General features: G+C 49.4%; 1 protein-coding gene and 1 long non-coding RNA gene across 2 annotated transcripts in view; one reads left to right on the forward strand and one right to left on the reverse strand.

Moving 5' to 3' along the window:
- LOC310694616 overlaps positions 1-23,156 on the reverse strand; it is a 197,782-nt gene that overhangs the window by 61,255 nt on the left and 113,371 nt on the right. The window lies entirely within an intron of this gene.
- On the forward strand, positions 976-21,783 carry SF3B2 (splicing factor 3b subunit 2). Its single transcript, XM_083477767.1, has 21 exons — positions 976-1,182; positions 3,667-3,713; positions 4,041-4,118; positions 5,117-5,365; positions 6,144-6,252; positions 7,835-7,920; positions 9,245-9,350; positions 9,893-9,981; positions 11,190-11,411; positions 12,026-12,160; positions 12,503-12,583; positions 13,587-13,814; positions 14,703-14,852; positions 15,271-15,360; positions 16,404-16,511; positions 17,696-17,803; positions 17,947-18,089; positions 18,575-18,676; positions 18,974-19,073; positions 20,536-20,721; positions 21,540-21,783. The coding sequence occupies exons 1-21, from the start codon at positions 1,062-1,064 to the stop codon at positions 21,609-21,611; spliced, it is 2,610 nt and encodes an 869-aa protein (XP_083333893.1). The 5' UTR covers positions 976-1,061; the 3' UTR covers positions 21,612-21,783.

The raw sequence follows: 23,156 nt of genomic DNA on the forward strand, positions 1-23,156 counted from the left end.
CTTTAACAGTTGTGCCTTTTCCCCATAAAAGGGAGGGTAATGGGAAGTGAAGTTTACCTCTCACAGAATTATAGTTCTCAGCACCCTTAACATATTACAGTTCACAGGATTATTGGAGGGCTGTGGATGTTCTAAATGTATGGTGTGGGTGTGAAATGATGAATTTTCACCAATGGACAAAAACATTTTTATTCAGACAGGTCTTTAGCTTCACAAGCTGGCTGTTAAGTCCATTGTGCATGCTGCAGTTTGGCCACCACTTTGTGCTTATTGATTTGCTTAACCTGCTTGTTTTTGTTATTTTGCATTTTACTTGATTTCACTGTCAGCTTCCTTGAGCACCACTTGACGGAAAAGGTGGGACACAAATTTAACAACAAATCGACAAACAGACCAACCGACAAATGTTCATCAGTGACTGCACCCCTGCAGCTAACTTTCATTGTGATCTCTTGGTGTTCCAAAGAGACATTTCCTCCTATTATTATTTTTACATGTTGATTGTTCCCTGTGAAGATGAAGCTTGTATTTAACTTGTGCTTCCCACAAATGCATGCAGAGTGTGCAAACTCGCTTTCATTTGGATACTGTCATGCGTTCAAAACAGTGTGTTGTGTTGAGACCGTTGGACAAAAGGCAGAAATCTCGGTGTGATACTTAATAAATATGGCCAGTGAGCAAGCAGAGGGTACTAAACGTTCAAATTATCAAAGGCTGTGCTTTGAGTGCGCCAGAAACATACACACATAAAAAAGGCCGCAACTAGAGACATCGAAGCTCAGCTAAACTACATAGCCCATAACCCAACGCGACTTAACCCTCCCGCTCCTGAATAGAACGCGGCATCCCCGTCCTGTGATTGGCCGCTTCTCTATACTCGCCGCGGCTTGCGCCCTCGCAAAGCTTCCTCATTGGGCCCGCGCCGTTCTGTCGTAGCTGCCGCTGATTGGGCGGGAGGCGCCGCCGCCGTAGCGCGTATGGTGGCCGCGCGGTCTCAGCTGGGAGCTCTGCGTTGTGTGCGCTCGGCGGAGTTCGCGTGAGCGCGGCGGGGAAAAGGCAAGATGGCGTCCGAGGTGCATTCGGAGCCCCCCAAGGCAGGGGAGATGCCGTTGCCAGGATACGCGGCCTGGTCCCCCAACGAGCTGCAGGCCAAGCTGGCCGAGATCGGGGCTCCCACGCAGGGTGAGCAGGCCCTGCTTGTGGCGGGGCGGGGGGCGCTTACAGCCTGCCGGGGGGGGGGGAGACAGGATCCTGCAGGCCTTTGCCGTGATCTGGAAGGACCCTCGTAGTGTGGAAGCAGCAGGAGGAGAGCGGGGAAGGTGCAGTGGACGGGCGAACGGGGCAGTTGCCTTATATTTATTTCAGCTTTGTCACATTTATTTATACCCCATCTCCCCCCCCCCGCCAAGGAGCTCAAGGCGGCGTACATCGTCCCCCCCCCCCCATTTCATCCTTATAACATCCCTGTTATAAGGTTAGGCTGTGGTTCACGCAGTTGGCCCAGTATTGAACTGCTCTGACCATTTGCCACCGGGGATTTGAACCTGGAGTCTTGTGCATGCGAAGTGCTGAGTTACACTCTAGGAAGAAGGGAGTAATGGGAGGAGGATGCGAAAGGGCTCTTAGGAGCTTTGGCGACAGTGGGGAAGTAGAGCTGAGTGTCAGATTTTTGCATTTAAAGCATGGGCTCTGCTATGGAGTTGTGGTTCATTTTTGTATGTCCCTCTGAGTAAGAATTCATGGGCTGCACTTTTAAAGGGGGGACGGACGCTTTTTATGGGTTCAGTAATGTAGGTGAGACCTGAGTTGTTATTTCCAAATTAAATTGGTGTGGTGATGGTTACCTGTTCTGAAAATTCCTTTAATGTATCCATAGTGGGATTAGAGACTTTAGAGCTGGTTAGTATGGCTTCCAAGATCAGTGAATTATTATTGCAGGGGAGCAGAAATGTATCGGAACAGGAAGAGAGGGGGAATGTTGGAGAGAGGGAGAAAAATAAGGGATTTTAGTGGATGAGGTTGGAGAAATTGGGAGGGGCTGGCAGTGAATCCTTGGGGCCAGAGAACAGCAGGAAGTTGGGTGTCTTTGGAGGGTGAATGGTGAATTGAAGCTTGGTTTCCCAGACCCTAGTCCTACACTTGAAGCACTACACTATATGTACTTCACTCCAGGCAATTGAGACATTCAATAACATAGTTTAACCAGGCAGAATAACTGGAGGAAGGGTTTGAGCAGGGCCAAGGAGAGTGGTAGTGACCTAGGGAGAATCACAAGGGCCAGATAGAGAGGCCTAGAGGGTCACATTTGGCCCATGGTTCTGAGTTCCTCAACCCTGTTTTGTGGGGTAGTTAGAGGAGGGAGGTTCAGGTTGTAGTTTTTACATTTGTGGCATATGTGAAATAGTGTTGACTTGGGCCCTCCACACCAAAATCCAGCTTTCCAGGGGCTGCAGGTGAAGAGAACAGTGTATTTGCCAAGTACCAGCAAAGAGGTTGTATTCAGGCTTCATCTCTGTGTGCAGTTGTACCTTGGTTTTTGAACAGCTTAGTTCTCGAACATTTTGGCTCCTGAATGCCGCAAACTCATAAGTGAATGTTCCGGTTTGCGAACTATTTTTGGAAGCGGAATGTCCAATGGGTCTTCCGTGGCTTCCAATTGGCTGCAGGAGCTTCCTATATAATGGTTTATGGTCCATGTAGCCCAGTGTTGTCTATTGAAATGGATGCCTGGGATGCTTTTTTAGGGATTGAACTAGCAACCTTTTTCATGCAAAGCAAATACTCTAAACTGAGCTATGTGTTTGTTCTCTCAAACTCACTAGGTGTCTCTAGGTAAACTACTACCACAGCTGTCATATCATGTTGATGCTGGCTGAACTTATAGAATCACATAATTGTAGAGTTGGAAGGGACCTCAAGGGTCATCTGGTCCAACCCCCTGCAATGAACTTGCCGGTCTTTATGTAATAATTACAGGTGGCATCCAGTTGATGTGCGACCACCAACGTGTGGGTCTTTTGGGTTCTAGAAGGTGGCAGGATGGGCTTATGCGCACAGGGGCCAGGAATGAAACTTCCATGCAAAATGGCTGCTGCCTGTATTGACATAATATATTTGGCCTTGAGCAGTTAACTTAACAAACACTATACAGTGGTGCCTCGCAAGACGAAAGAGTTCCGTTTTTTGAGTCGTTCCGCAAGACAAATTTCCCTATGGGCTTGCTTCGCAAGACGAAATGTCTTGCGAGTTTGTTTCCTTTTTCTTAAAGCTGCTAAGCCGTTAATAGCCGCTAAGCCGCTAATAGCTGTGCTTCGCAAGACGAAAAAACCGCAAGACGAAGAGACTCGCGGAACGGATTAATTTCGTCTTGCGAGGCACCACTGTAATTAATAATGTCAACTCCCTGCTCTTGACCTGCAGAAAGAAGGGTACGTGTGAGAGTCTGGGGATTTTTCCCTATTGAAGGTGAATGGGAGATGATGAGGGAGTTGTTTTGTTGGTACAATATGGTCAGGATGTTGGGAATGGTTGGGGGGTGGGTGTGTCAGAAATGAGCTTGAGGAGAGTTGGTGCAGGACTGTTGGCCCTAAACTCCAATCCTGTCATCTTACCCTATGTGACATAGAGTAACCCCAGAATGACCTCAACGTCTCTCTGTCCTTCCAGGTGGCCGCGAGGAGCTGGTAGAACGCTTGCAGACTTACACACTTCAGGTGAGACTGTATTTCTTGTGGCTACAAATGTGACCACCCAGAACACTTGAGGATAAGAATGCATTAAGCTGCCCGAAGGACTGGCTTGTACCCTCTCTCCAACATCCCCCAAACATTTAAAGTTGGCCAGGGGATGGGGTGGGCTTGTCAGACTGAAGAAGGCCCTGCTGTTGTCTATGCCTTCTTCCCATGTCCTCTTCTTTCTCTCACAAAGCAGATGGGTGTCCTTTGTAACCTGCCTTGGGACCTTGTGGTGAGGGGCAGACAATAAATTTTATGATGGTGTTGATGGTTGCCTCTACTACTGTTCCATCTCCTTCTTTACAGACTGGGATAGTGCTCAACAGGCCAGTTCTGCGAGGAGATGATGGAGATAAGCCGGGTTTGCCCCCCATGCCAGGCCAGGTGAGTGCTATATCCAGGAAACCTCTTTGGCCACTGTTATGAGACTTCAGTGGCTTCAAGAGAGGCCATAAGCTCAGAGGCAGCCCATGTCCTTTGAATGAAACAGGTCTTGGGTTCACTCTCAGGTTCATCTCCGGTATGTTTGTTTAAAAAATGTCAGGTAGCAGGGCTGTGAAAGACCCAAGTTTAATAAGGCAACTGAATACTGGTTGTAGTCAAACTGAAACATATGATCAGAAATTATACATCAAAATTAAAACTTGACATACCAATTATTATTATTATCATTATCATCATCATCAGATTTGTATACTACCCTTCATCTGAAGATCACAGGGTGATTCACAACCTAAAAATACAAAATGAGAACACAAAGTGCATAATAAAACAAAAACAAAGCAATAATCCTCCTCCCACAAAACATTATATCCCAGATGCCCCCCTTCAGATCACCCTCTTCTGATTACACTCCAGTTTGTTAGATTGCCTCTTAAAATGTTGCATCCAAAACTATGGACATCTATAGGACTCTCTAGTCTAGATCATACATGTGGAGCCCTTTTTCTGCCAGATGTTGTTGAACTACAACTCCCATCAGCCCCACCAATGGTCAGGGATGATAAGAGTTGTAGTTTAGGAACATCTGGAGGGCCAGAGGGTTCCCCCCACCTGCTCTTGATGCAGCCTGACCAATGCAGAAGAGCGTGGAACCTGCCACAATGCTATGCTTGAGTTCATGTAGCCGTAAAATGTATTTGCTTTTTCAGCAGATGCATCACCTTCCTGGCTCACGTCCAGCTTGAGAGCCACAAAGACTTTTAGAACTTTTCATACGTACTGCTTCCAGACGAGGTCTCACCCATCCCATATGTCTGGATCTTTAACTCCTCTTGTCATTCTGTTCATGGGTGGTTGTGTCACACAGGAATCCTTAAAAACCTGAGCCAAGCGTGCTTCCAACGTCTCCCACAGCTGCCTTCTTCTCTCTTGTCTTGCAGCATCCCGGGATGCCTCTGCCGCCCCCTCCCATGGGGATGCCGCCAATGCAGCCACCGCCACCTCCTCCGCCCCCTGGCATGGGCCTCAACTTCCCCATGGCGGTGGGGCCGCCTCCTCCACCCCCTGGCCTGGGCCCACCTCTCCGTATGCAGGCAGTGGATCCCTCTGTGTTACCTGAGGAAGAACGGCTGAAGCTGGCTCAGCAGCAAGCAGCCATGTTGATCCAGCAGGAGGAGAGGGTCAAGCAGGTAATGGCTTGCTCTGTGTTTGTATCTCGTAATGGAACAGCTCCCAGCAACATGAACTCTGCTGTGCTGCAGAACATGTTTGTAGCCTGTGCGTTTGTTTGTGTGTGAGAGAGAGAGACCAGAGATGGGGAGCCTGTGGTCCTCCACATGTTGGACTCCAGCTTCCATCAGCACCCACCCTTGGGGTCAGTGGTCATGGATGTTGGGATCTGTAGTCCTACAACAGCTGGAGGGTCCCATCCCTGTTTTATATTGTGAACTGAATGTTCCTGCTCACCTCTCCCTTTAGATCAGTGTGGCAGGAGAGGATGGCAAGCGCAGTGGGAAGATTCAAGGACAATCAAAGAAACGTTTAAGTGTAGTATAGTATAATATCAAAATATTTTTAGTTATTTGCAGAATATGGATAGATATATTTTCAAAAGGAGAGCATATTAGGTCTAATTTGTTGTGAACAGGGATTTTTCAACTCCAACAGATTTTGAAAATCGGAAAAGAGAAAGGCCTTTTTGTGTTGGTGAAGAGATGAGAGTTTGCTTTTCTCAAATTAGACCTAATATAAATGAGGTAACATGGCAGAAGCAAACTCACAGCTCTTGTTGAGTTTGTATACATACTTATGGTAGATATGCAAGAGGCTAATTTATAACTATATTCTGTTTGAAATCATGGAGACATCAGTCGATCTAGACATGCCTGAGCATGATGAATCAATTGTGTGATTTGTTATAAAAAGCTTTCTATGTTAGAGTCTGTGTGGTTTCTCTTCCCGTCTCAGGCTGCTGTCCTTATGGAACAGGAGCGCCAGCAAGAGATGTCTAAGCTGGCCCCCTCTGTACCTCGGGCTGCTCCAGACTTGGGGCCAAGACCTCAGGGGCTCCCAAGAGGTAAGTCCCTTTGCATCAGAGAAGGAACTCTGGCCCGTTTATGCAAAGAGGGCAAGCAGCGTCAGGCAGTCTTGCCAGAATCATTCAGGGAGGAAGAGTGTCAGACCTCACTTACTCTGTGTCATTCACATACTCTTTGGCTAGGAATTCATTCCCACTTATTCTTATTTCAAGGAACAGCATATTACATGGTGTCGTGGGAGGGGAGCACAGAATCCTATTTATTTATTTTTTAAAGAAGATAAGTATTTATGCCCACTTTAAAAAGAGGTGTATTGGCAAGGGTTATCCCTCTGAGTCTGTACCCCTCTCAGTGAAAAGCAGGCCCCAAATTGCATTGCGCAGTAACTTGTTGAACTGAAGGAATGGCAAATCTTTGAAGTTGTTTGCTAAAAATGCCAGGCATGGAATCTTGAGAGAATCAAAATGAAACCCTCCCCACAACCGCTCAAAATGTTAACTCTGGGGTTCTGTGCCAAGGGATGTTACACCCCCATCCCAGTTTTAGTGAAGAGCTGGATAAATTTATGGAAGGTGGGACTGTTGGCTTGGTTGTATGTGCAGAACTAAAATTGCACTTAGGAAAGCTGAGTTTGGGGGCTTGTATTAAAATTGAGCAAATATATCTGCATATTTTGGTACTTATTGTCATGGAATTCTACTCAATATTGACCCAGAGTAAATTTCAACACATAGTTAGCAGAGTAAAAACTTAAACACCTTGCAGGATTCCCAAAAAATATTCCAGAGGCAATTGATATTTCATCCAGCAGAGCTTTACTGCTACTGAAGGCAAATGAGCATAATGGTCACAAATCCAATACATTCAGGCTCGGCCCTGTCCATAAGAAATCCAGTTGCAGCAGACTTAACTTAAACTTACAATAACTTATAATAAGCCTAAACCTTAACACTATATACAGAACACCACACCAGAAGGAAGAGAGATAGAAAGTGAAACCTAGGCTCCTTCTGGCCTTCCTTTTATAGTCAGAATGACCTTGACAGAAGAGATAAGAGCACCAGTTTAAACCACCTGTTCCTCTGAAGGAATAACCCAAACATCATGAACCTTCTGCTTGTTTCTTTCACACAGAAGCTTCCAGAAGCCTCTTGAATTAATTAGAATAGGAGAGCTCTCTACACATCAGACCAATACTTTCTGCACCAAGAAATGCAAACTGGCACTTATAGAGTGGAGTTAAGAGCTAAAGAGGTTGCTCAGACACTACTCAGTGTTGTTCTCCCTCTTTGAAGCTCTTGAGAACCAAAGGGGCTAGAAACTTGCTTAAATCAGAGATTTAAGCCCCACAGGGCCTTCCTGTGGCCTTCCGGATATTGTTGGACTACAACTCTTACCATCCATGATGTTGGTAATGCTGACGGGGCTGATGGGAGTTGGAGTCCAACAGCACCTGCGGGGCTACAGATCCCCCACCCCCTGTCTTGGAATGGGTGTGAAAGCTTTTCAAGTGATGTCAAAGTATGCAGGTTCTTCTGGCAAGTTGGGAGGTGGCACATTGACGGTGGCTGTTGCTGCGTTGCTTTCCTGTTGGGAGTTCATTTGCCAATCTTTTCTTAGGGAACCCCCCTGTGGGCTCGCCCATTGGACCACCTGGTCCGAGACCCCGTGGCCCCCCACCTCCTCCTGGAGAGGACAGCCGTGAGGTAAGACTGCTTGTTACAGATGTGGGGGGTGGTAGGCTTGGCAGGGTGGCAGGGAAACTGCTTTGGGGAGCGGGAGAAATTGAGCGAGTTAAGATGAGCCTGCTTGATCAGGGCAGTGGCATTCTGACCTCCCAGCAGCCAGCCCATGGGAAACCAGCAAGCGGGATCCAAGCACAAGAACCCTCTCCTCTCCTGTGGTTTCCAGCAACTGGTATTCAGAAGCATTGCTGCCTCCAGATATGGAAGACAGAGCATAGCTTTTGTGACCAGTAGCCTTTGATAGCCCTCTTCTCCCTGAATTTGCCTAATCCTCTTTTAAAGCCATCCAGATGACACAACCTTGATGGCAGAAAGTGAGGAGGAATTAAAGAACCTTTTAATGAGGGTGAAAGCTCAACATCAAAAAAACCCTAAGATCATGGCCACTGGTCGCATCACCTCCTGGCAAATAGAAGGGGAAGAAATGGAGGCAGTGAGAGATTTCACTTTCTTGGGCTCCATGATCACTGCAGATGGTGACAGCAGCCACGAAACTAAAAGACGCCTGCTTCTTGGGAGGAAAGCAATGACAAACCTAGACAGCATCTTAAAAAGCAGAGACATCACCTTGCCGACAAAGGTCTGTATAGTTAAAGCTATGATTTTCCCAGTAGTGATGTATGGAAGTGAGAGCTGGACCATAAAGAAGGCTGATCACCGAAGAATTGATGCTTTTGAATTATGGTGCTGGAGGAGACTCTTGAGAGTCCCATGGACTGCAAGAAGATCAAACCTATCCATTCTGAAGGAAATTAGCCCTGAGTGCTCCCTGGAAGGACAGATCCTGAAGCTGAGGCTCCAATACTTTGGCCACCTCATGAGAAGAGAAGACTCCCTGGAAAAGACCCTGATGTTGGGAAAGATGGAGGGCACAAAGAGAAGGGGATGGCAGAGGACAAGATGGTTGGACAGTGTTCTCGAAGCTACTAAAATGAGTTTGACCAAACTGTGGGAGGCAATGGAAGACAGGAGTGCCTGGCATGCTCTGGTCCATGGGGTCACAAAGAGTCGGACACTACTAAACAACAACAAAGTTGGTGGCTATCTTGTGGGAGGTTGTGAGTTAGGGAATAGGCATTCTTGCCCTAGGTTGGCTTCAGATGGGAGGGAGGTTCCAGCAGTCAGATATGGGTGGTGCTGGGAGTGTGCTGCCTGGTGCAGCCTGTGTTCTTGACAGACGCAGCTTGAATGAAAACAAACTCAGGATTAGACAAAAGCTGAAGGATCTGCATTTGGAAACAGAATGAGGCCACTTTTGTCTAAGAAACTTTGTTTCGCCTTCCAGGTTGATGAGTCCGGCGTGGGTCCCAAAATCCCTCAAGCCCTGGAGAAGATCCTCCAGCTGAAGGAGATTCGCCAGGAGGAGCTCACAGCTGTGCCAAGCACCACAGGTACTGGGTCACCTGAGGCAAAGGTTAAAGTTGAAATTGAGACACACAGTCAGGGCTGTGGAACCTTTTTCAGCCCAAGGGTTGTATTCTCTCCTGGGTAACCTTCTGGGGCGGAGGCACGTGCCAGTGGTGGGCAGGGCCAGAGGCAAGAAGGGGCAGAACAACTAATGTGAATTTTAACTTCCCGCAGTAGACTGGTTTCTGCAAGCACTCACAAATCCCACTCTATGATCCTTCATTTAGGCAAATGTGAAGCATTGTCAGAGTTCAAGGACACATTCCAGCCAGGCAGAAACACTGAACTTGTGACTCACACGCTCTGGGCCCTCTCTAGCTGGGTTCTGAGACCCACATCACATTCTGTGCCTTCTTTCTGCCCTTTGCGGAATGGCAGTAAAGGCAGCCGAAGAGCAGATTGTGGCAGATCATGGCTGGCTGAGGGGTGGACTTGCCAGCATGCATGCTTTCTGCAAGAGATTATTAGGCCTGGCTTCCTGTATCTTCTTTGCTACTCATTCACTCACACTTGTGCTTTTCCATAGATGATGACATGGAGACTGACCTGAGGGTGTTGGCTGGTATCTCTGCTTCAGATGCTGAAGAGGATGCTTTGGCTCTGTCGAAGAAAGAGGTGAGGAGGCAGGGGTCTTAAAACTCTGGGGGCCTGTGAATGGGGCACACACATGCACAATCCCCCCCAAATGCAATATGTCATATGCAAACTTGTGTGTGTGTGTTCATGTGCATTTTCTGTGGGGTGGGGGAGATCCATAGCTTTCATCAGATTCTCAAAGGAGTCTCAAAAGGCTAAAGAACCACTAATGTAGAGAGCCACAGATTCGCCACCTCTGAACTACTCCCGCCAGCTCTGGCTAACACGACCAGTGGTCAGGGCAAGTTGGCCACCCCTGAACCGCAGCCAGTGGCAGCCTCCGTTTTCTGTAAGCCTTTGGCTCCTCTGCAAAGCTGAGCTGTCCTGGCCTATTAAGGCGAGCAGAAGCTTACCGATGGGTGGTGTGTTCTGGCAGCTGTATAAAAAGGGGGGTGGGGAAAGGGTCAGTCAAGTGAGACTTTAGAGCAGCCTTTCTCAACCTGTGGATCCCCAGATGTTGTTGAACTACAACTCCCATCACCCCTAGCTAGCAAGGCCAGAGCTCAGGGATAATGGGAGTTGCAGTCCAACAACATCTGGGGACCCACAGGTTGAGAACCGCTGCTTTAGAGCATGAGCAGAGGATGTTTCCCCCCAGGTGGTAGAAAGAGCCGGTTCCTAAGAACTGGGCTGCCTTGGAGGCAGTGATGTTGCCCTATCAGAGGAAATGGGTCCTGTGTTGGCCCCGTATCTTTGGGATGTCTGCCCCAAGGGAAATGCATTTGACACCCTCCTTGTTGGCCTTTAGGAGAGCCTCACAAGACCTTTTTGATTCCATTATGGTGCTGTTTTATCTGCTGCTGCTTTAATGCTTTCTTGACTATTAATAATTTGTGATTTTACTTTTGTTTGACTTCTTCTAAATGGTCTCAGGAGGCTAATTGATCCTGAAAGTTAAAAAACAAAACATTAAAGTTGCTGCAGTATGCCAATATAGTGTGGCAACACTTACTGTCTGGAACTCCCTGCTTATTGATATTAGTGTTGTACCATTATTCACACCTGCTAAAATCATTTTTGTTTAGACAAGCCTACCCAGACGTACAATTTTATTATGTATATTTGGGTTGTTTTGAGTCTTAATTATTTTATTTGTGGATTCTTACTAGTATCTTATTTTAAGCAGCTTAGTAGTATGTAAATCTTGTTAAATCTAAGTAATCTTAGGCATTTGGTCTGCTTGACAGAAAAACCGCAAGCGGCGAAACCGGAAGAAGAAGAAGAAACAGCAGCAGCAGCAGCAGCAGCAGGGCACGTCCCCGAAAGAGAGCCCACCTTCCCAGGATGCCAAGGGGCGTGGGGAGGAGTCTGGGGGCGATGGCCCAGTGGAAATTGAGTATGTTACTGAGGAGCCAGAGATCTATGACCCCAACTTCATTTTCTTCAAGAGGATCTTTGAGGCATTCAAGGTATGAGGAGGGCCTGGGATTTCCTGATCTTGTCCCCTGCATTTACAGTGGTACCTCCGCTTATGTATCCCTCTGGCTACGAAAACTTTGGAATGCGTAAGCGGCAAACCCGGAAGTATTTTTCGGGGTTTTGCCGCATGCGCAGAAGCGCTCTACCGCCACGTGTGTGTGTGCGCAGAAGTGGTCTTGCGAAAACCTCGGGATCCGGCCGGACCTCCGGAACGGATCCCATCCACAACCGGAGGTACCACTGTATATGGGATATGAATGTAACAAATTGAAATTGCTTTTTTATGGGGAAGAACCTCAGATCGTTAGAAATGGCTGTCAAACAAGTGCATGTGAACTTTTGCTGAAAACGTATTAAATGTATTAAAGTCCCACCATCCCTAACCATTAATGGTGGGACTGATGGGAGTCAGGAGTGAGCATTATTGCCCCTCTAAAGGGCTTGATAAACATGGCAAGTTCTCCTTACCTTTCTATGGAAGGTGTTGGACCTAGTTTACATTATAAAAAGAGAGAGACTCCACTGCTTCCCTGTGTGTGTGCTTAGTTCTAAGAAGGAGGAACGGGGAGTCCCTGCCTCACCTTTTGCTCTTCCCTTGCCACAGCTGACCGATGATGTTAAAAAGGACAAGGAGAAGGAACCGGAGAAAGCAGACAAGGTGGCCAGTTCAGCTCTCCCCAAGAAGAAGGGCTTTGAGGAGGAGAGGAAAGACAGTGACGACAGCTCAGATGATGAACAGGTGAGTGCATCTCAGGGGTGGGGAGAAATGCTCTCACTCCACCTGCCCGGGACCCTCGGTTCCTAAGAACTGCTTGCCACACCCCATGATGCAAATGGACAGGTGTCCCCTAACTCCTGGAGAGTGAAACCTCCAAGTTCAGAGGCAGTCTGCCTCCGACTGTCAGGTTCCCGGGGTGGAATCCTTTCTTCACGCAACTCCTCCTTTCTTTTGAGCTTTTGGGAGTCTGCAAGGCAGACGGTGGGGGTTGGGGGGGAGTGCTGTGGAAGTCACAGTACTTGAAATAAAGTGCAAGTAAACAATAAGAGGAAATGACAGCTTGCCCCTCCCTACTGTGTGCAGGAGAAGAAGCCAGAGGCTCCCAAACTGTCCAAGAAGAAGCTTCGGCGGATGAATCGCTTTACGGTGGCTGAGCTCAAACAGGTATGATTGTTGGTGTGTGGTGTGCACGTGCATGTCTGTTTGGAGGGTAACAGGGGGAGGGACACTGGTCCAGTTGATTCCCTCTTTAAAAGGATTTGGAAGTCTGCCTTTCCATCCCAGGAGGCTGTCTCCTCATTGGTTCTTCCACCTTCCTCCTGCCCGCCCCCCAATTTCTGCCTATTGCTGATGCATTTGAGAGCTGGCCCAAAACAGAGATGTAACTCTTCCGGGAGCTATGGTGTGTGACACGTGAAGGGTGTCCTAACTGGTGATGTGAGGTGAGAACATTCTCCAGAGTGTATTCTCGAGAAAATTCTCTGCTAGAAAATTCTCGGGAGAATATTCTCCAGAAATTTTAAATTCTAATGTAAGAACCAGTTTTACAACCCTCATTTAAAGAACGCACTCATGTAGTGGACCTGAGTTTTTTTTTAATACTCCTTTTACTTTAAAAGCTATGTTTCATACATACACGACATAATTAGAATTCAAAGTTGATGGTAAATATATGGTTAGTTGCAGGCTTAGTGCTTAACGCGAGTCATTCACGTTGAATTTTCAGTTTCAAGTTTGGTGCAAAAAATCAAAGAATGTGAACTCACTGCATTGCCCCATTGAATAAAAGTATCTGTACAGTTTTGGGTTGCCATCTGAACAAGTTTACCCATGAATAAACATGTATATTGACTTATTATATCATTTTCAATGCATTAAATGAATATTCTCCTATTTTAAATGAAAATTCTCTAATATTCTCGAGAATATTCTGCAAAAGATTATTCTCGAGAATTTAACATCACTACTCCTAACTGGCTGTGATTTGTGGATCTAGAGAGGCTGCTGCGGCTCAAGGTGCAGCCTTGCCTCTGCTGCGGGATTAACACCATGTGCTCATGTGGAGTTGGGAGTGAGAAGCGCAACTTGCATGGCGAGATAGGAAGGGTTCGCTCTGACCCAAAGGGCAGGAAGAGTTGGCCCCATTTCAGCCCTGTCCTCCCCGCAGCTCGTGGCCCGTCCTGATGTGGTGGAGATGCACGACGTGACAGCCCAGGACCCCAAGCTGCTCGTCCACCTGAAGGCCACGCGCAACTCTGTCCCTGTCCCCCGGCACTGGTGCTTCAAACGCAAATATCTGCAAGGCAAGAGGGGCATCGAGAAGCCGCCCTTTGAGCTCCCCGAGTTCATCAAGCGCACGGGCATCCAGGAGATGAGAGAGGCTCTGCAGGAAAAGGTCAGTCTGTGTCCCCCTCCCCTCCAAAAACACAGGCAGGGCCCTGAAATTCACAGGAGTGTCAAGTGCTTGCTGGGGGGGGGGGCAGGAGTTGCTTAGACTGCCCTTCGCTTTTGCACCATCTGCGTGTGCACAAGACCAGCCCAACTGTTAGGCAGAGGGGGTAGCTGCCTCGGGCAAGGAGTTGCAGAACAGAGCTCTCTGGGCTACACATGAGCCACTCTCCTGACCTAGCCAGCTGCCATCGGAACAGCTTGGATTAAGAACGCTGCAAACCTGGAAGTAGGTGTTTTGGTTTGTCAACTTTGCCTTGGAATAATGTTTCGCTTCCTGTTGAGTGTGTCCCATTTGTAAATTGAGTCCCCCGCTGCTATGGGAAAGCAGCACGCCTTGTTTTAAGATCGGACTTCTAGAACGGATTAAGTTTGTAAACCAAGGTACCACTGTACTCTAACAGTGGGGAACTAGATCTGGCCAGTGAACTGGATCCTTGTCTGCCCCTTTTAGATGCCTCTGCCATTGGGCAGCAGCTGAGGGTTGTATCCAATGAAATTTTACTTAAAGCAGAGCCACTGAGATTAATCAACCTCCGTTGGTCGTGTTGGTTGCTTTCAGTGAGTCTGCTTTGAGTACAACAAACATTGGCTACCACCGTGAGATCCTCAGGAGGCTGAAGCCTACACCTCCCTGGAATTGTGGCCTGCACACTTTGAACTTGGTGCTAACCAGATTTCCCAGCAGTTTCAGGGAGATGGTTAAACCTGGCACTACCCTGTAGCCTTTGGGTGACCTGTGACCCTTGGCCAAATTTCATACATCCTGGCAAAGACAGGTACATGTAGGCCTTCGTTTTGTAACCGCCTTCTTTCGTGTTCCACCCCCTCCTAGGAGGAGCAGAAGACCATGAAGTCCAAGATGAGGGAGAAAGTTCGTCCCAAGATGGGCAAAATCGATATCGATTACCAGAAGCTGCACGACGCCTTCTTCAAGTGGCAGACCAAACCCAAGCTGACCATCCATGGCGACCTGTATTACGAGGTAGCAGAGGAGCCCTCGGTGGAGGCTGACCCATGAGGGCGAATGGGACACTGCCGCTCCGACCTCTGCCAGCCCCCACCTGCCTGTCTGCTTAGTTAGAGCCAGCTCAGCGGGTGGTACCAGCTGTCAGCCTTGCCCTGCTCCGGCATCGCAGTGCTGCCCTGGTGGAACTCTGCAGGGATGGAGGATAAGGACAAGGCTTGAGTTGGTTTGCTCTATCTGTCATTGGCTCTGACACCACCCCCTTCCGGCTTCCCTGTTTTCCACCTCTCCAGCCCCGACAAACACCAGTCCCCCGGCACGCCATGTTGTCTGGACAAGTCTTCCCTCTGGAAAGGGTTGGGTGGGTAGGAGGGAGGGAGGGAAGCCATTTGGAGGACCCAACTCCTTTCTGATTTCATCTCCTCTTCTCTGCCAGGGTAAGGAGTTTGAGACGCGGCTGAAGGAGAAGAAGCCTGGGGACCTGTCCGACGAGTTGCGCATTGCGCTGGGCATGCCCGTCGGGCCGGTGAGTGGCAGAAGGCTAAGCCCAGTGGCCCTCCCAGCCACCAGGGCTGACAGGAGGATAGGCTCTCATGGAAGGCAGAATTGGAGGAAAGGTGGGGAGAATGCGGGCTGCTGGCTCACCAGGTTTCCGAGGAACCTACATCCTCCAGATCCCCATTTTAGCAAATTCAGGAGTGAAGCTATTTTCAGGAAGTGTAAATTAAGCTGGTTGCACCCAACTTTAGGGTTTTAAACGGCCTTGGCCCAGTATACCTTGAAGGAGCATCTCCACCCCCATCACTTAGCCCAGACACTGAGTTCCAGCTCCGAGGGTCTTTTGTTGGTTCCCTCACTGCAAGAAGGGAAGTTACAGGGAACCAGGAAGAGGGCCTTCTCGGTAGTGGCACCTGCCCTGTGGAACATCCTCCCTTCAGATGTTAAGGAGATAAAGAACTATACAACTTTATGAAGGCAGCCCTGTATAGGGAAGTTTTTAATGTTTGATGCTTTGTTATGTTTTATATATTCTGTAAGCCACCCAGAGTGGCTGGGGAAACCCAGCCAGATGGGCAGGGTAATATGATAATGATGATGATGATGATGATGATGATAATAATAGTGCTAGACCTACTAGCATTAATAGACCCAGTGTTACTCATGCACATTAATTTCAGTGGGCCTCCTCTGAGTAGAACTATGAGAACTGAGTGTGTTATTTACTTCCTAACTATTCAGACATCCCACCCCCTCAGGATCTTAGCATCTCCTGGTTTCGTTTTGTTGGCAGGTAATAAAATTTGGGGCTGTGTATTTGGGTAGGAGATTGTGGATTGTTTCCTTCCCAGAATAGGCCGATTGAAATTGATGAAGCCGGGGTCTTCTCTGAGTAGGACTAGCATTGAATGCAACCCCGCGGGAGGAGAGGGAGGGCTATGAGAATGGAAAGCAGAGTGTGGCGCGTACAGCATGAGATAGCGGGGAAAGGGAGCTGGGGGGTTGGGGTAATGCAAGTGGAGAGGCTTCTGTGACTGATGAATGTCTTTTTTCTTCCCCGCCGCCAACAAGAACGCACACAAAGTCCCTCCTCCCTGGCTGATTGCCATGCAGCGCTACGGTCCGCCCCCCTCCTATCCCAACCTGAAGATTCCGGGCTTGAATTCCCCGATCCCAGAGGTGAGCAGAGTCATTCCCTTCGTTGCCACCTTGGCTTTTTCTCACTTGCTAGAAAACGTGGCCAGTTGGCGACCTGTATTATTATTAGTGGCTCCAAATGGGGCACTGCCCCACCAACCTCCGCCTGCCCTCAGCCAGCCCCTGCCTCCCTGCCTTCTTACAATCATTCCAAGGGGTGGCAGCTCAGTCTCGGTGTTGCCTTTGTAGAACTCAGCAGGCAAGAGGAGAATGGGGGGTGAAACTGGAATGAATTGGCTCCTCCATCCTCCACCCCAACAGTCCCAGTGGGGACTACCCATCAGGGATTGGTGGGCAGGACCTGTAGCAGGGGGAGCTGTGTCTCGTGCATGCTGGAAGCCCCAAGCTCAATCCCTATTGGCATCTCCAGGCAGGGCTGGGAGAAATCCCCTTTGAAATCACAGAGAGCTGCTGGTATGTGACTGTAGACAGTACTGAGCGAGACGGACCAAAGCTCTGATATGGTGCATGCCGGCTTCCCAAACAAGAGCTGGAATCTGGCCTGCACAGATCTCCAGTGATTCGCTTGCTCCCCACCCCCGCAATGGAGTCTGCTAGGAAAGGCTTTGCTTTGCTGAAAGCCCTACCGAGGCCCCTTAGCTGTGGTCCACACACTTCTGGGTCCCTCTCTAAAGTCTTGAGGGCTAGAAAGTTGGGCTCCTCAGCTGAGAGTCTCAAGGGGCTGCATTTCCCCCCTCGTACCAATTTCAGTACATCCGGCACCAAATGGTGCGCGACTATTGAAGAGGGATCACAGAATCATAGTTGGAAGGGGTCCTGAGGATCACCTTGTCTGGGGTTTCCCAAACTTGGGTTTCCAGCTGTTTTTAGACTACAGTTCCCATCATCCCTGACCACTGGTCCTGCTAGCTAAGGATGATGGGAGTTGTAGTCCAAAAACAGCTAGAAACCCTGGCCTAGTCCAACCCCCTCCAATGCAGCAATATGCAGCTCTCCCTTACGGGGATCAAACCTGCAACCTTGGCGTTAGCAGCACCATGCTCTAACCAACTGAGCTATCCAGGCTGGGGCTTGGAAGTCCCTCACACCACAAAGTAACACCGCATGAGCTTTGGGATGGGGGGGGCGGAGCCCACAGAACGCTTCCCAGCTCCTCCTTTCCACTGCTGAATGACTTGACTCCCCTTCTCCTCCTTTTTCTCCAGGGATGCTCATTCGGGTACCACGCTGGGGGCTGGGGCAAGCCCCCAGTGGATGAGACTGGGAAGCCCCTCTACGGAGATGTCTTTGGGACCAACGCGGCTGAATTCCAGGTAGGCATCGGGAGCCTCACTTGCTTGGTGGCCAGGGTCGCTGCCTCGGTTTGACCGCTTGTCCAGAGCCCTTGCTCTGTGTTGCATTTGAAATTGCTGGCCTGGGAGGTGACGGGGTCACTTTTTCTCTCCCCTGCCATTAGACCAAGACAGAGGAGGAAGAGATTGACAGGACACCGTGGGGAGAACTGGAGCCCTCCGATGAAGAATCCTCTGAGGAGGAAGAAGAAGACGAGAGTGATGAAGAGAAACCGGACGAGACGGGTTTCATCACTCCAGCAGACAGGCAAGTAGCTGTGATTCTGGGTCCCTTCCGGCTCTACAGTTCTCTGATTTTAAGTACCTGACGCTCCCTCTCGCCATGCCTTGGCTGAGCAAGTATCAGTGTCTGCCATTGCTGGGCACCTGCCTGGCACCCACGACCCTGCAGAGAGGGTCCACTGCTCCCCAAAAAAGCCCAGCGCCTCCTGGTTCTGTCGCTGGTGATGAGGAAGTGGCTCCACATTCCCCCACTTTGCTTGCATTTTTCTCTAAGCCACGCTGGTTGGGGTTATTGGGAGCTGTAGTCCAAAGCTTATGGAGGCCACCAGGATTATTTATGGAAGGCTTACTTGGGTAGAGGCCAAGGGCAAGCAATGGGCATTAGTAGAGGAGGAGCTGGGCCCGTCTTGCCCAGAACACACAGACACCCCTGCAGAGTGGATCCCTGGGACTAGAGTTGTTTTGAGACCATCGCTTGGCCTTTGACCACCCCTTCTGATCTTTCTCCAGTGGTCTGATCACGCCTGGGGGCTTCTCCTCGGTCCCCGCTGGCATGGAGACGCCTGAACTCATTGAACTGCGTAAGAAGAAGATTGAGGAGGCCATGGATGGGTAAGTGTTGGCTTCTTCTTTCCTCAGCCGCCTCCTGGGGGTTGTTGGGTGCTTTGGGAGCAGGTGGGCATGGCTTGCTCAAATCATGGGTCAAACAGGGGAGCCTGGAAGGCCACGATTGGCCCACAAGCCAAAGGTTCCCCTCCCTTGTGGAAGAACCTTTTAGCACTGGCCCAGAGCTTTGTCTCCACTCCGTGTGGCAAAATTCTTCCTGGCTAATCTGTGCCCATCCACCCTCTCTCTGCCCTTTCCCATGATGCTGAGTGTTTCTTCTCTCCCTCATGCTCTCCTCAATAGCAGCGAGACGCCCCAGCTCTTCACCGTTCTGCCAGAGAAGAGGACTGCGACAGTCGGCGGGGCCATGATGGGCTCCACTCACATCTATGACATGGCGACGGTAAGAAGAGGCTGGCTTTAGTTTTGCCTTCTGCTGAAGGATGCTTGGGGCCCAAATAGCTGAAGGAGCACCTCCCATATCAACCTCATGTGTTTTAAGGATGTAGGAAGGGCCTGGCAGCAGGATCTGGCTCATCTAGTCCTCCGTCCTGTTCTTGCAGTAGCCAGCAAGATGCCTCCTGCAAGCCTAAACACAGGACCTGAATGCAGCAACAGTCTCCCTCCATTGTGATTCCCAGTATCTGGAGGCACACTACCTCAAACATCAGAGCCTTCTGTGCATTCTCCCTGTAGGAGAGGAACCCTCTGAATGTTCGAGTGCCTACTCTGTGGTGGCCCCTCAACCCTGCAATTCTCTCTTAGTTGAGGGACACCTGGAGCCAGCACTGTAGACTTCGTGGCACCAGGTTAAAAACTTTGTAAAAATTTGCCCAGGCATCTTGGGCTGCTGCATCCCCCCCCTTATTTTTTTATTTTTGTTCCATTGATTTATGCTTTCAAATGCTGCCTTGTGGGTTTTCATTTTGTACATACGCTGCCCTGAAACCCATTTTTGGAACAAGGTGTGCACTGTATGTGTTCTTAAAGCAAGCAAATTCAGTTTTAGGCATAGGTGAGCAGAGCAGGCTTGGAGGGGCAGCCACCTGGCTTCTGCTTCAGATATACTAGACTGGGGACGGAGAGAAGGAAAGTTAACAACTGTCCTGGAGCAAAGTTCGACCACTGCGTCACTCTGCAGGGGCAAGAGAACAAAAATAATAATTAAAATTACTGCCCTGTAGGTCCTTACAGACATGTGTCACTTTGAGCTTAAAGAACCCTTGCTTCAAATGTTTTAATTCCTGTTCCCTGTTGCTTGAAAAGAGAGTTAAATCAAAGGAAGTGGGAGATCAGACCACCTCCTCAAGAATTGTTCGCAGGGACAACGTTGCATTGGTGGAGCCTGGTTCTGTGCACGTAAGATGCACACACTTACTTTCAGAGTAGACCCATTGACATGGATGGCAACTTAGGCCCATTAATTTCAGCGGGTCTCCTGTGAAGCAGAAATTACTTGGATACCAGAGTCGCAGGTGGAAAAGTGGGACTTCAGTGAGAGAGAGAGACATATGGATGCACACACACAACATGGTGTGTGTGCGAAGAGAGACAAACGAGTGCTTGTCCATAAAGCATGTGTGAACAGGAGTTGGGCAGTTGCTCCTGAGTGATACCCTCAGTTGGGGAGTCCCCCGTGTTGGCTTGCCCGCCTTCCTGCAGATGGACTTACTCCAAAGCAAGGCTTTTGCAGGCAACTCTCTGCTGCCGCAGCTGAGAGGTGGGCTGCCTGCAACACCCCTCTGTGTTTGCATGTGGTTTGGGAGGCAAGAGATCGTGACCCACCCACCCGCAAACACCTTACACCAGTATCCGCTGTTGGCTGCCTCCTCCCTCCTCCCTCCCTCCCCTGCGTTCGCTTGCAGGTGATGAGCCGCAAAGGTCCCGGGCCAGAGATCCAGGGCGTGGAGGTGGCCTTGGCCCCCGAGGAGCTGGAGCTGGACCCCATGGCCATGACGCAGAAGTACGAGGAGCACGTGCGGGAGCAGCAAGCCCAGGTGGAAAAGGAGGACTTCAGCGACATGGTGGCTGAGCATGCTGCCAAGCAGAAGGTGAGGGGAATGGAGGGGACTGGCCAGCCTGGACAGTTGGCCAAGCCATGGAGAGCTCCCACAGGGCAGGCTCTTTGCCTGCCTCTCTCCACACTGTGTACTCTGGAAGTGGCTCTGCGGGAGAGAAGGGGCTTTTCCGGCACCCGCTATCTGATCTTAAGCTGGAGATGCTGGGGTTTGACCCCAGGCCCTTCTGCATGCCAAGCAGGTTCTCCATTATCCCTCTCATGGGATGTCCTAGAACAGGGTTTCCCAAACTTGGGTCTCTAGCTGTTTTTGGACTACAGGTCCCATCACCCATGACCACTGGTGATGATGGGAGTTGTATTCCTGAAACAGCAGAAAACCCAAGTTTGGGAAACCCTGTCCTAGAATGACAAAATGCAGCTGCTGTGAGGGAGGTGAAAGGGCTGTGGGTGGCTTTGGGGAGAGGAATTCAAGCGGGGTTCAGGGATGGGACAGAGGCTGGGTTGCTGGCAGGGAGGTGGGGGCCAAGAGAGCCAGTCTACATGTCAGGTGTTGTGGATGGAAGGGGGACAGCGAAAGCAGCAGGCCCCGTCAGAAACTTGTAGCAAGAAGCCGAGGAAAGGTAGAGGAGGGGGAAAGAGATTACAGGGCCCTAAGGGAAGAAAGGGGGGGCGGGTGGAGTTCACACAGCAGTTTGGGAGAGGTGATGCAGTTGCATAGCGGGTGGGGAGGGGTGTGTGCAGGCATGCATATGTGCCTTTTCACATTGGGGTTTTTTTTGTGGGGGGTGGGGTGGAATCAAATTCTCCGGCATTATCAGCATGTTGTGACTGCCCTCTCTGCTCCTCCAGCAAAAGAAGCGGAAAGCACAGCCCCAGGACACCAGGGCAGGAGCCAAGAAGTACAAAGAATTCAAGTTCTAGCCCAGCTCTGAAATGTCTCAGCGGTTCCTGTTTGTCGTTCATTTTTATTCCCCTCCCTCCCTCCCGCTTCCATTTCTCCTTTGCACCCACTGGCTCTCGTGTTGTTCTCGTGTCTTCCGTCTGGATAAAGATGTGGAATATTTTGTAAATAAAGTCAGAGTTGCTCTCTGGAGGTCTTTGTTTACTTAGGTGGAGGAGGGTGGAATGATTTCTACTCAGCATTCAGGTGAGCCACACTGAGTCATTATCTCTCCGCCACTTTATTCCTTGCACTCGGTTACCCTGCCAGCTTTAAGCTGTCTTTTTCCAGGGTTGCCACCAACCTCCCCCTGCCCCTCCACTCAGTTAAAGCATGGAAGGTAAAATGCTTGAGTATGGGTGAGCTCTTGTACTGCTTCTCTTATTCTAATGCTTTGTCGAGCTGCTTCCATAACTGGATTTGTGCATTCCTGCTCACAGTAGTCCCTTCTCCTGCTCTGTGTGTGTGTATGTGCGCACTCGCACAACCCAATTCTCTGCCTGGCTGCTTGTGAGCTTCTGCTTGATTTCAGGGGATCTCATTTGGTAATCTTAAAACTGCCTTGGACACAAAATACCCACCTCACTGCTGATACTCGGAGACCTCCCCCAAAAACAACAAAGAAAACTGAATGAAAAATCTGGCAGCCTCCCCACTGCCACAAAAAACCAAGCAACCCCATAGCCCCCCAAAGTAGAAATGAGAAACAAGAATTTTAAACAGGTGTTTTTTTGTAAACCACTTGAGTTTTTTTAAGAAAATACCAAGCTGTGTATTTTATGAAATAAAATAAAAGGGGTGGGGGCCTTGGCATGTGCCAAGAGTTGGGGGTGTCAGTTGCTGGGGTGCTCACAGGCACCGCGTTGGGGAACCCTGGTTTAATACCTTTTCTCAAGACCCTTTGCATGTCTGCCGTTGCTGTCATTTCCTCCTTTTCCCATCTCAGACACATTCACATCCCACATGAGGGGAGTCTCTTAAATGTTTGGGTGCATGTTAGGGGATCTGAGATAATGCTCAGTGCCAGGAACGCTCCTTTCTTTTTATGATTGTAGGAGGGGGAAGATGAGTTTAACTCAGAGCTGTTTGAAAACAAGAAAGCGGAATTTTATTTCTTTTAATCGTACATTTATACCCCAGCTTTCCCCCAAGGAGTTCAAGGTGGCCTGTGTGATTCTTCCTCGCTCCATTTTATCCTCACAACAGCCCTGGGAGGTAGGTCATGACAACGATATTGACCTTTCTCTACTGGTCTGTTGTCCAAGCTTTGCAATGCTCTCAGTCTTGTGCAGCAAATAGGCGCTCTGGTCTCTGCCTCAAGTTCCACCTTTGCCATAGCCCCAGGCAGCTGCCACTCCTCATGACAAACACCTTCAGGTTTGTTGTGAATGCAAACATGCTGCTAAAGCGTTTTGAAATGTAAAGTGTGTGAATAGAAACCATGAATTGACCAGCTAGCAGATACTGGTACCTGCGGTTGTCAGAAGTCCTGGATCTCTCAGTGAAGGGAGTTTGGACTGTGACCA

The sequence above is a fragment of the Podarcis liolepis genome (assembly GCF_965112155.1).
Source record: "Podarcis liolepis genome assembly, chromosome: 15".
Classification (NCBI taxonomy): Eukaryota; Metazoa; Chordata; class Lepidosauria; order Squamata; family Lacertidae; genus Podarcis; species Podarcis liolepis.